We start from the raw sequence: 13378 nt of genomic DNA on the forward strand, positions 1-13378 counted from the left end.
TTGCTGTCAATCTCTCTGTGTCTGTAACTTTGTCTTTCAAAGGAAAAAATATACCTTAAAAATGCTCAATATTCATAGAATGAATACTTACTATTGTACAAGAAAGGAACAATTTTCATTTAAAGTCTAAATTCTGAATGTTCACAATTTTTGAAAATTAATATTATGTGTGATTGCATATTTTATAGGCATCATAGTCAAAGGATTAGGGTCTCTTCTCAATAAAATGTTCTACAACTGCAAGTGAAGACTAACAGAAAAGCACACAAGACTATAAGCAATAATCACATGAAATGATGGTCAGTGTTACTCATACAATTTAGAATAGTCACAAAAGCATTAATAAGAAATAGTTTGACAAATACAGAGAATAAGGCTGATCAAATATTATATTTACGGCAAAACATACAACTTAAATTGGAGTTTATAAAGTCTAGACTCAAATAGATCAAATTCTCCCAAAAAGTATAAGGAGAGATGTACTGCGATGCAGTTTTATTCTTGGCAGGATAATTTCATAGGATGAAATGGGGAATTTGATACTCCTGATTATGCATAATGCATAAGTAAACAGATGTGCAGCAAATTACAATCCCAATAAGTGATTATTAGACTTGATGCAACCCACTTTCAAGTCCTGAGAAATCGTTCTCAAGGCATAACGAATCTTAATCCTAAGAAATGCATCACATCCATGCATACACATTTTGTTTAATTTAGGAGTTTCTTCCTAGGGAAAAATTACATTATTAACATGTGTTTGGCTGAGAACAGCTTTGGGATATATTTCCATTTCAATATCATATCATTTGTTCAAATCCCAATATTAATTCTATAATTTTAATTAAATTTATGAAACCAAAATCAAAGCTTTCTAGGAAAAAAGGAAAGTGAGGTGGCTAGAATAAAGCATGCTAACTCGTAAGGATTTGGTTATAAGTGTTAATGGTCAGTTGTAAAGCACATTGACCCATAGGTGTTCTACCAAGGTTCCCTTAGCATCAAAAGTAACTGACCAAAAGCAGGAAGCAGGGCACCTCATCTAAAGACCAAAAGTAGGTCCGGGATGTCTTTACCACCTGCCTAGCAGATACTGAGGCATCCTGTATTATTCCGAGTTTGCAAGATTAAACAATTACTAGGTTTATTTTTAACACATGGAACTAAATTGGTTTAAATGGTTCTGTCTGGTTTGTAACAATAATGTCTGAGGTCTTGCTATAGGAAGCAACCAGGGCATGCATTTTTTAAATCTGATTTTAGTATTAGTAACAAGGAAACAACCATGTTAGCTTAGACTTAAATAATAAGCCTCTGTCATTGAAGCATAGATAAAAACTGAGAAGTTACAAGGACTGATTTCATGATTGCTCTGTTTCAAGGACTTCAAAAATTAATAATGAAGGGAATTTAAAAATAAAATTGTAGCTTTTTTTCCTATTGCAGATTATTTACAGAATGATGTCCTGGAGATTTTCCTTTTTTCTCATTAAAGCCAACCAAAAACACATGCAGATTATTTTAGGCATCCCATGTGTTTCCCAGTAAGAGTCTTAAGTGGCAAACTTCCTGTGCTTCCAACTCAACCTGGGGACAATCATCTTTCTAAGTTTCTATGTGATGAAGTCATCAGTGCCCCACACTGCAGCTCAGCAGCCATCAGTGATCGAAATAAAGGACATCACCACATTGCAGCTCAACAGCTAAAACCCAAGGACACCATCTGCTTATACCCTGGAACAGCTGCAGCACAGTGTCCATGCACTTCTCTGTTCAGAGGAACCAGTTCCTGCTCCCAAATCAATCTTTGCCCATTCTGGAAAAAAAAAAAAAATGCTGTATTTACTTGCCTGGCCACTTGGAAAAGAATCAAAAGTGAAGGTCTTCTGTCTCCTTCTTTTCCACTCACCCCCCATTATACTGCTCAATGGTCAACAGGTAGAATTAAATGGAATATAAGCCAGGTAAATTGTGATTAAATGCAGAGGCAGAACAAAATGCTTACTCTGCAGTAAACAGAGTAATGCTATGTTGGGTGTTGCTCACTGAAAATATCCATCCATCCATTCAATCAATCAACAACCCTGTATTGACTATCTGCCTTCTTTATAACTTTCCCTGTGTTGTACAAAAGGCAGTTTTTGCCAGAATTTCCATCATGCTGATGTAACTTACATTCATTGGCAGAGAGACAGTATAAAGCTTTGATGAGAGGGACCCAGCACAGTTGCTCACAGGCTATATCATTACCTTGCATCTGATTGGATCTTATATGAGCCCAGAATAATACTCTGGCAGCTCCACTTCCCCAGTCCTTGCTTGTGGCCTGACAAATGAGTATAGGATGGCCCAAAGCCTTGGGACCCTGCACCCATGTGGAAGACCCAGAAGAAATTTTTGGCTCCTGGCTTCAGGTCATCTCATGTCTGATCATTTTGGCCACTTATGGAGTGAATCAGTGGACACAAAATATTTGTCTCTGTTACTCCTTTGCTCTATATATCTGCCTTTTCAATAATAAAATAAAATAAATCTTTACAATTTTGATAAGAGAAAGAGAGAGGACAGAAAGGACTCCAAGAATTGTACTCATGGTGCAGATCATTCGATGATATTTACTAGATATAGAGGAAGGGGAATGTGTCATGTAGAGAGAAAGAATATCAGTACAAAAATCCTGAGCAGAGGACATTCCAGAGTGCCTGAGAACAAGGAGGATCACTGTAGAAAAGTGAAGAGTATATGGGATGAGTCTTAGAGAGTCAAGGGGGTGCAGTTTAAGTAGCCATTTGTGTCTAGCAGTAGATAGACTGCTTTTATCCTGAAAAAACACAGGAAGCCATTAGAGAGGGTTTCAAAAGCTCCCCCCTTGCTCTTCTGTTGAAAGGGGGCAAGGGCAGAAACCTGGCACCACCTAGTTTATAACAGCAGTTGTGTAGGTGAGAACTGATGTTGACCCAAAACAAGGTAACAACCGGGAAGGCAGTAGACTGGGCTAGAGTCACAGCTGATTGTAGAGACTCGTCTGTGGGATTGGCTGATTCTCTGTTGTAGGTTATGTGAGAAGGGACCCTACAGGTTTGTAAAGCAAACCTGGACATGGGTGAGCATTAGGAAATATTAAAATTGCTGTTAAGTACAACAGGGAAAGATATGATTGGAACAGGTATGAGCAGAGGCACAGGATGGGCTGTCTGGAAAATCAGAAAGTCAAATTTGGATATGTAGATTTCAAGGCATTGATTAGGCATACAAGTGGAGCTGTCCACTAGGGAGCAAGAATGCAAACCCACTTTTCAGCTTGAAAATCAATGGGGTATAGTCATGAAACTGGCTCTAGCTATGGCTCAGTAACTGGATTTTGTTCTAACAAAGGCAAAAAAATTCCCTGCTTCTGTTGGGAGATTTTCCAACAGGGGAAAAAATTAAACACCCTGACAGACTGCATTTTCCTTGTGCTTTATTGCTTTCCTCACACTTCTCCCAGGCCAAATCCATTCCAACTGGGAACTTCGGCTTGGTCCAAGTTACAGTGACATTTCAGAAAAAATAATCACTCAACTCTGTCTCAAAAGACTTCTGTGAAGGATCCTTGTATTGTTTCTCACATCTGGATGGGGCAGCAGAAAGAGAGATCATGCCACTGAAAGTTTTCTTGCCAGGATGCTTTAAATTGGACTCCAGCTTCAGTTCCCAGAAATATCTGCTTCTGGTCTTGCCCCAAATAATTCAGTATCTCCAAAGGCTACAAGACTCCTTTGTCATCTCTCAAACAGCTTTCCTAGCTGTCTGCCTTTTTGCCTGCGTATCAATCTTTGTGGGGAGACTTTTTTTTCCCTTCTATCTTCTGAGAGAAGGCAAATGCATGAAAAGCAATAGCTGTGAGGCCAGGGCCATGTATCCCTGGAGGGTGACCTGCATCCACCCATGCAGTCCTTGCGTGCCTCAGGATGAACTATCCCAATGCATCCACACTCTGGCTGTCAATATGTCAATAACCTCCCTCCCTTTAGAGAGACTTCCCTTTTTAATGGTCATTCTACCAACTACGATAATAACTCAAATCTATGTGACTTTTTTTCCTTTTGATTTTCAAATCTACTATGCCTTCCTTTTAACTAATTCCCTTATCTAAAGCAGCTTACAGCGTGTCCTGTGTATTCTCTTAATCTTCTACAGGACACAATGGAACACCATCTTAGCTGAGCTTTTGAAGAGATGCAAAAAGCCGTTGTGTCCACACTGAAAGTGGCCTTTGTTGAACACTGTCCACAAGCGGAAGCCATATCTGTCCTTCTCTATCTGTATAAGTGACCCTGTAGGATTGTAGACCTGTGTCCAAAGTGAACATTCCTTGAAAAGTGGAGTTAAAGACCTTATAACAGTTTGTGATGATGTTCTCAGATCATAAATTCTCCTAAATGCAGCAGCTCTATGATCTTCCCCTTCTGTCTTTGTGTCTTTAAGTGTTCAGTTCATAGAAAGCAGAGGAAAAAGGAAACAAGACATTAGTCAAAATAAACTAAATGAAAAATATGGAAATTGTGATTGTGAAACAGCCCTTTTAAAATAAGTAAATTTGTTTTATGCAGCTCTTATTTCAAATGTTGATTTTGCAGATCAGTTTTTTTTAATATTCATTTATTCATTAATTACATTGCATTACATGACACAATTTCATAGGTACTGGGATTCCCCCCCTTCACCCCAAACCCTTCCCCCGTCATGAATTCCTTCACCTTGATGCATAACCACAGCTCAAGTTCCGTTGAGATTCCCTAATTAAAAGTTTACACCATACAGAGTCCAGCATCCCACTTGTCCAGTTCAAGGTCAACGGCCTCTTAGGAAGGCCCTCTCAGGTTTGTAGGCAGAGCCAGCAGAGCGTCACCTCGATCAATTAGAAGCTCCAACATATCATCAGCAACAGTCCAGGTATGATGAGGCTGGTGCAGAGTCCACTGATTGACATAGTCCGTCTTAGGGTGTCCCCTTGTCCAGTTTTCCGCTGCAAGCATAAAGCTGAGGTGGTTGATTCATCTACTCCATTTTCCATCTTTTTTTGATTAATGCTTTGAGTCCTCCATTTTGTTCAGGGGAATCCCCCTAAAAAAAACTTTTGAGGCATTCCCAGTCCAGGCTCCTACATGTACTACTAGTAAGCACAGTGCCCGCCACCGTCCATCACTCCGATCAGCTGATGGTTTTAACCCCTGGATTGGTTCTCTTCTGAGCCCCGACCTCTATTGGAACCAATGAGTATCGCATCTCTCCCCGGCTCTGCCCATCACACTCTCGTCCCTCACCTAAACCAGTGGGAGGAGTGCTGGTCGGGTGTTGCATTCCCTACTAGCACAGGCCATTTCACCTTGGCATTTTGTGTTTTGTACTTTTTTTTTTTTTTTTTTTTTTTATCGCAACCAAACCCGGCCAGGCCCCCACACAGTTTCAGCACTTGGGCTTGCCAGTGGATGACGTGAACCGACTCAGCCTGGTCTGCCCCAACCCGAGCCAAGTGTATTCCAGTGGGTCACATTCCAAAACCTCTTCTGGGTTATTTACCTCCATGCTTCTTGTGTTTATTTGTAGAGTCAGTGTCCTGTCAGAGGAACTGTTCAGGTTCCTCCCTCCGACTCCTTCATGGTGTCGGGCTTCACGCATTCCAGCAGGTCCTTCGGCCAGCTCCGCTCTTCAATGCATTCTGGTTCCTGCTGTTGAGAGTTTCAGCCCAGCCACGGCTCGTCCATACCCACGTATATCTCATATATGGCTCAGATGGGGTTGAGGCCTAGCTGAGCCCGTCCAACGTCTATCCTGGTCCTCCGGAGCACCAAACTGTGCTGTGGTCTAATCCGGCATGGTGCGTCAAAGCCGAATTGATATTTGTGCCAAGGGATTACAACTGTGACCCGACCAGAACTCAGCCTCCCTCCAGTTCCTGTGCCCCTTAGTGGTAGGCTCCATGCAGCCAAGGCCTCCACCATGCTCTCCAACCAACCTGTTGCCAGCCAGTGTTAACTATGCCAGAGGTTGCTCTGGTCAGCCCAGAGCGTTCTATAGACTGTCATTCCTCCTGCATAGACTCCACCGGACCTTCTAAACCGTCCAGTGGGGTCAGAGTGTCAGGGGACTGGTCCACTCATGCCTCACACATTCTAGCCCCGAGTATGGTTCTTGAATGCCAGTCAGTGTCATAGTCCTGCCTTCTGTGACCCCTCTGCTGATCCCTCATCCTATCAGGTAGTGGGGCATCCTGCTGGACAAGCCCAGAATTTTGCCTTTTAAGTGAACTGATGTTGGCGATTGGCACTAGAAAGTGACTACAGGTTCTTCAGAGGAAGATTAAATGACTTTGAAAAGCTTAAGGACTAATACATATTCTCAGAGTACTGTGGATTCAGCACGGAGCGTCTCACACAGCATATCAGAGAAACCAAATCCCAGAACTTCCTGGCCGGGCGGCCAGCAGGCGAAGCCTGGCGCCAAATGGCGCAAGGCCACCCGAGAGCCTCACACCCCATGTACCTGCGCAGGTGGCGGAAAGCTTGGCTGTGTTAGGCTGGAATCATGGCAGGGACCCTCGCACCCGGGCCGCATGGCGGCCCGGGGCCAAGCTGCTTGGGCCCCCGCCTGGATCCTGCTAGCTCCTCCCCCACTCCAGCCCCTGGCATGGCGGCTCAGAGGCGTTCCCAATCCGCTTCTCAGGGTCCTGGGACAACCTTCCCGCCCCAAAAGGAGGCCATCAGACCAGGAACGCGGCCAATCGGAAAGCTGCCCGAGAGCCTCGCACCCCATGTACCTGCGCAGGTGGCGGAAAGCTTGGCTGTGTTAGGCTGGAATCATGGCAGGGACCCTCGCACCCGGGCCACATGGCAGTCCGGGGCCAAGCTGCTTGGGCCCCCGCCTGGATCCTGCTAGCTCCTCCCCCACTCCAGCCCCTGGCATGGCGGCTCAGAGGCGTTCCCAATCCGCTTCTCAGGGTCCTGGGACAACCTTCCCACCCCAAAAGGAGGCCATCAGACCAGGAACCCGGCCAATCGGAAAGCTGCCCGAGAGCCTCGCACCCCATGTACCTGCGCAGGTGGCGGAAAGCTTGGCTGTGTTAGGCTGGAATCATGGCAGGGACCCTCGCACCCGGGCTGCATGGCGGTCCGGGGCCAAGCTGCTTGGGCCCCCGCCTGGATCCTGCTAGCTCCTCCCCCACTCCAGCCCCTGGCATGGCGGCTCAGAGGCGTTCCCAATCCGCTTCTCAGGGTCCTGGGACAACCTTCCCGCCCCAAAAGGAGGCCATCAGACCAGGAACGCGGCCAATCGGAAAGCTGCCCGAGAGCCTCGCACCCCATGTACCTGCGCAGGTGGCGGAAAGCTTGGCTGTGTTAGGCTGGAATCATGGCAGGGACCCTCGCACCCGGGCCGCATGGCGGCCCGGGGCCAAGCTGCTTGGGCCCCCGCCTGGATCCTGCTAGCTCCTCCCCCACTCCAGCCCCTGGCATGGCGGCTCAGAGGCGTTCCCAATCCGCTTCTCAGGGTCCTGGGACAACCTTCCCGCCCCAAAAGGAGGCCATCAGACCAGGAACGCGGCCAATCGGAAAGCTGCCCGAGAGCCTCGCACCCCATGTACCTGCGCAGGTGGTGGAATACCTGCGCAGGTGGTGGAAGCAGATCAGTTTTTATAATCATAGTATGCACTGCTTGGTATATGTTTGCAAGGAAAGAATCTTGATTGAATTTGAACTGTAATACTGCATCAAGGTGGAGGCATCCACCAGGTGGGAGGGGCCGTGTGAGGTTTGGGGAGATTCCCAGAGCCTATGAAACTGTCACATAATGCAAAATAATTAATAAAAAAAAAGAAAAGAAAGATATTTCTTGCATCCTTGATCCCTCTCCTCCTGTTGGTCAGTTGGAAGCTGGGACTTACAAAGTGCAGAATATAAGACATGGACAGATGTGTCTTCTTTTCATCTTTGTTTTTTGTTTGTGTGTTTGTTTTGATATGCTGTCAATATGCTGTCAATCTCAGTTTTGAAGTAACTTGTGTGAAATGAGAAGTTTCCTGAAAAGAGTTCAGATTATCTCAATGAAGGCCATCAAGTCACCAGCATCCCTAAGCAGGTCAATGTGTTTAACCCCATTTGGAAAAGAACAGAAACAAACCACAGGCTTATCATTAAGTTTACATTGCCATCCACTTGATGCTCCATGGATCAGCTCTTCTCTTCCTGCCTCACGGTCCTAACACAAATTTTCTTCACCTGTCCAAAAATAGGGTCACTGAGAACTTTGGAGTATTCTCTCTTATAGTTTCCACACCACAAAGAGGATATATTTTAGGAAGAGTTTCTGTTAGTTTTAATCTGGCTTTCCTTTCTTAGAATAATATGCACTTCCTTGGGCGAGGCAAATACAGAACCATTATCTTCCAGGGATGAAATTGTGTCTGCATCGGTGTGTATTTTGGGAGGCAGAGACCTGAACTAAGGAAAGCAAGTGAATAGAGAAATCATGCAATTATTTGTCATCTTTACAGAGAGTTTCTGGGCATAAGTTAAACTATAGCCGATATGATTTTATAAGCTGGGGGTTGTGGGATGCGAAATTTACAAAGGTGCAGTGGTAGATGCTAATTCAGCACAGTGCTCCCTCCCAGTGCTTTCTTCAGTACATGCCCAGAGCCAAACTCCATACATGGATTACATTAATAAGGAAACTGATGCTCCAGATATTCTTAACTCTCCTTGTAGTATAGGAGTGCAAGGAGGCTGGGAGTCTGGATCACTTGAATGCCAAGTCTGTTTCTTTCCTTCTCAACCTAGGTCACAAGAAAAAATTAAGAAGGCTAGAACGCTTGTGAGACGGAGAACTGGTTTTTGTTTGGTTGATTAGGGTGAATATATTTGCCCATGTTTTTCCATTCCTTAAGCCACGTAAGGGTGGTACTAAAAGTTCATAGAAGATACATTTATAAGATTATGCATGCATTTCAAACATGTACACAACAAAATAGTTATTTTTACATTGCAATTTCCCACGCATGGGATTTTTGACATTTAGATATCACAAAGTTATCAACAAGCTTTTGGCAACCATCACCATCTTCAACACCATTGGGTGTTTCCTCTGCTAAGGAGAGAATTTTTATCAAAATGTCTGAACTCATCCATGGATATTAGCTTCTGATTTTGAAAAAAAAATCTTTGCTGGAGGGCTTCAATGCCTATGTAGAGAATTAGAATAAATAATCACATTTTGTTTGTCTGAATCTTGGTATGGCCACAAGGAAATCATTTGATGCATTATTCCAGCTATGCAAGTTTAGTGCTTACATTGTCTTCCTTGGTAGATAATGAAACACTCTTTGTTGCACTCTCTGACTCACAGGAGGAGGAGTCTCTCAAAGAATGATGGTATTTGTTATGGGTTTTATTCTTAATCCTGTTTACTACATCTATTGAATACCTGTCACGTTGTCTCACAGTGGCAACAGTAAGATGTTAGAGGTTACAGCTGTTGTCATTAGTCATATGCTCCAAATAATACGAGGCTGAGTCGGAGTGCGAACTCAGAAGTGTGTATTTTGAAGCCGTTAATAAAGAGTTGGAATGAAATCGAATTGATTTTAGTTCAACATGCTTTGAACCTCATGAAGAGTGTTTTCATAATACAGACTTAACATGAACTGTTTTAAAGCATCCTGGCATGTGCTCCTTAAATTCAACACCTTTTGTATAGAAGATATTAATTTTGGCTTTATTTCTGTTAACCCATGCAGTTGCTAATACATTTTGATTACACCAATTTTGAAATTAATGTATTTGCTTTAAAATTTCAAAGTGTTTATTTTATTTGGTTAAAGTCATGCTTCATTTTCTTAAAAAAAGATTTTTTTCTGATTTACTTGAAAGTAAGATTTTTATAGAGAGAGGCATAGATGGAGGGGAAAAGAGAGTTCTCTACCCACTGCCCAAATGACTGTAATGGCCAGAGCTGTCCAAGGCTGATGTCAGGTGTTGGGAGCTTCAGCTGTGTCTTCCAAGTGAATGCAGGCCCCCAGAATCTGGGCCATGTTCTATTGCTCCCATTAATTAGGAGCTGCATCAAAAGTAGAAAGATGGAACATGAACCGTAGCTCAGTGGCAAAGACAGTGATGTCACCCATTACAGTAGAAACGTGTCCCATAGCCAGTCTTTTATATTAATGTTTTCATGTTGTGTAGGCTCTGTCTGTTACATTTTTGGTTGAAGCTGCAGTGTTTTGTCATAACTTATCAATTTTGGTATACTGACATTGTGCTTTAAAAATATGATACACAGTTGTTCCAACTGCCCTGGATTAGTGTGTTTGCTCTTGATTCTTTCCCTTTAGGTGCTTGTCAAACTACTGTGAACATGGAGGGAGCTGCTCCCAGTCCTGGTCCACCTTCCATTGTAACTGCAGTGGCATGGGCTACACTGGTGCTACCTGCCATAACTGTGAGTAAACACCAGCGTTAGCATCAAGGTGCATTCAGTGCCAAATGAACACTTACTGTTAACTCACTGAATGTACGTGTTTTCTGAGAAGATGCCTGTGCCAAACACTCGTGAGTCACATGCTTGTGAGTCCACGGTCTACTGGCAAGATAGGAAATAAAAGAACAGAAATGGAGTTGGATAATTATTGAGAGAGATAGACAAAGTAAGAGGTTTCAGGTACAAAGGTAAGACCTAGTCAGTCAATGACATGAAGTTGATTTTACAAATTATACTGCTAGAATCAATAACCTTATATCTTAGTGGTTAGTTTTTATTTACTTTTTGTTTGTTTGTTTTGGTTATTTGTAATCACACCATGCCTGTGTTACATACCCATCACACGTTGAGGGGAGGTGTTCTTCCATAATGTCCTTATTCTGAGATGGTGACAAAGGTTCCATTGTCTGAAATGTTTTCACTGTAGGGAGAAACAAGTACAAGGAAGTGTGTGCTTGCTTTTGAAGGCTTCTGCCTAAATATGTCAATCATCCCTTCCCCCAGGCTCCGATTGGGCACGTGGAGCCACACACATACATTTACATTCAATAGAGGATGATATACAACTTACGGAATGTGTGAAAATAACACCTGAGTGTGGATGAGATGTATGGATGAACTGCCAGCTAGGCACAGGGTTAGAAAGCCTTAATACAGAATACTTGGAGTATCTCCAAATAAAAATTTAGCAGGATATCAGGTGAGGTACTTAAAGGTGAAGAAATGCATCAAAGCATAAAGCTTGTGGAGAAAGTTTGAGTGTACAAGTCGTTCCCAGGACTGGAAGGTGCTGAGTGAGGAGCAGGCAGAGAGTGACATAGTCCAGCCTGTACAAAAGATAGAGTGTGGAGCCAGAAATAAGTAAGTAAGGTGATCCCCGAGTCACACAATTTTATAGTTTTGTTGTGACCACTGAACAAATCATGGGATGGGGATGGAAAATTTTCATTTAGAATATTGCATACAAACTGGCAAAAGTGGACTCTGAGTATAAGGAAGAGACATGAATTTGAAGAGGCTAGTTGTAGTTTTATTATCAATTCATGGGAATGTGAAATTTGAAAAAAAAATATAGCTAAAGGGCTTGGAGTGATACTTTTTGGAAAGACAAAGCAGCCAAGCCAAGAGGTGGATAGTTAGCTGGGAGTACATACCTCTCATCCTATGTTGGAATGCCAAGAGATTCAATTTCTTACTGTGGACCCTGGATTTTGCATGTGCAAATTTGGGATGGCAGCTGTTGTGGCTCACAAAGTTTAGTCCCTGGAAACTACTTGGGAGATGTAAATTGCATTGCTATCTGCTGTGGGCTCAACCCCATCCCCAGTCACTCTGGGCACTTGGGGATCAAATGAACTGAAGGTAGTTTTCTATCTCTCTCCATGTTTCAGTTTGTGAAATCAATAAATCATCAAAGAGAGTTTTAGACATAACTGAGCTGAAGCCTGGTACCATCCTGAGGACCTTCGTGGGGTTTGTGCCTGGACATAGCATGTTAGGATTCTTCTATTCCTGCTGTTGCTGGATTGGCACTCAGCAATTCAGAAAGGTTGCTGGCTGTAGGAGCCAGTGGGGCCAGGACCTGACCCTGTTCAGGAATGCACAGTGTGGATCCCTCCTTGCTGAAGATGTCTCAGCTAGCACACAGTTTCCCCTGTGCCCTGGAAGATAGTGCTCAGCAGCCACAGAGAGATGGTTCACCAAACCATAGACTTGAACCCAGTGAACCTCATCATTGTTCATAGTTGCCTGGGGAAAGGAACAATGCTGCCTGGCATTATTAGAAAATATCAACTTACATTTTTTTTCTATTTAACCATTTGGAACAGTGTAGAGGCAGGAGCAAAAAAATGAATTTTAATTTCACTGAGCTCTCATATTTGAATATTGCCACTGTAGAACACCCTATATATGAAAATGATATGAGAGAAAACTTACGAAATTTTGTAAGCCCATGGTAGGCTAAAATTACATGTTTCTATGCAACATTTACAATAGACATTATCATGTTGAAGTCTGATTCCAGAAATGCTATCCCCAGGTAGCCAAGAGCAACATGCATTTGCAAGGAAATATTGTTGGACACACACACACACACACACACACACACCAATTTTTCAGGTTATTGTATATAACACATTGCTTTTGAAAGAAGTTCGGAAGGAAGTGGAATGGTCAGCAATTTAATAGTGAGTGAAAGAATAGAACCTGAAAGAAAGTGAGGCAAAAAATGCAAAATTTTAGCTAAGTTACATTACAGCCTACCTACAACTTTAAAAAATCACTCTTTTCATTTCCTGCAAATGTAATTTGGCAACTGCATGAGTGCTGGTTTCCTTTCATTTACACCATCCATCATACCAACGGTAGATTTCTAGATCTTGAAAAATAACTGTGAAGTTGAAAATAAGTGGAGGTTGGGTGCTCTTTCTTTTACTTTTTTCTGTATTTTTTTAATGATGCTTACATAATTGAGAAGGATGCAGGCTCATGTTGACCACTGCTTAGGGTCGCAAGAGTCAAAGATTAATAAAAAAAGAGTCAAAGATTAGGGGAAAGTGGAAGAGACCAATGCTTCCAAATTTTCTTTTTCTTCTTCCTGTATGTGGGGGAATGGGGAAGAGAAGGGCAAAAGCTGTAGTTAGCATCCCAACTGCCTCAATATCAAGGGATGTCAAATGGCCACTTATGTCATCCCAAATCTCTTATTTGGAGCATGCTCTGAGTGTTCAGATCTAGTGGTTTTGCTAGTTCTGAATTGCTGTCAACCTCATCAATCCAAGGACGAGGAAATCTTTCCAAGGCCCATTGGCTGACGTGGCCCACCTTAGAATCTCCATTTGCCCAGTATTTCCTGTCAGCACTA

At 43.0% G+C, this 13378-nt stretch overlaps 1 protein-coding gene across 1 annotated transcript in view; it reads left to right on the plus strand.

Moving 5' to 3' along the window:
- LOC131478741 (contactin-associated protein-like 5) overlaps nucleotides 1-13378 on the plus strand; it is a 172243-nt gene that overhangs the window by 17574 nt on the left and 141291 nt on the right. The window contains exon 4 of the mRNA XM_058659314.1: nucleotides 10367-10473. Within this exon, the coding sequence (XP_058515297.1) occupies nucleotides 10367-10473 (107 nt within the window). The remainder of the gene's footprint in view (nucleotides 1-10366; nucleotides 10474-13378) is intronic.

Source organism: Ochotona princeps, chromosome Y (assembly GCF_030435755.1).
Source record: "Ochotona princeps isolate mOchPri1 chromosome Y, mOchPri1.hap1, whole genome shotgun sequence".
Taxonomy (NCBI): Eukaryota; Metazoa; Chordata; class Mammalia; order Lagomorpha; family Ochotonidae; genus Ochotona; species Ochotona princeps.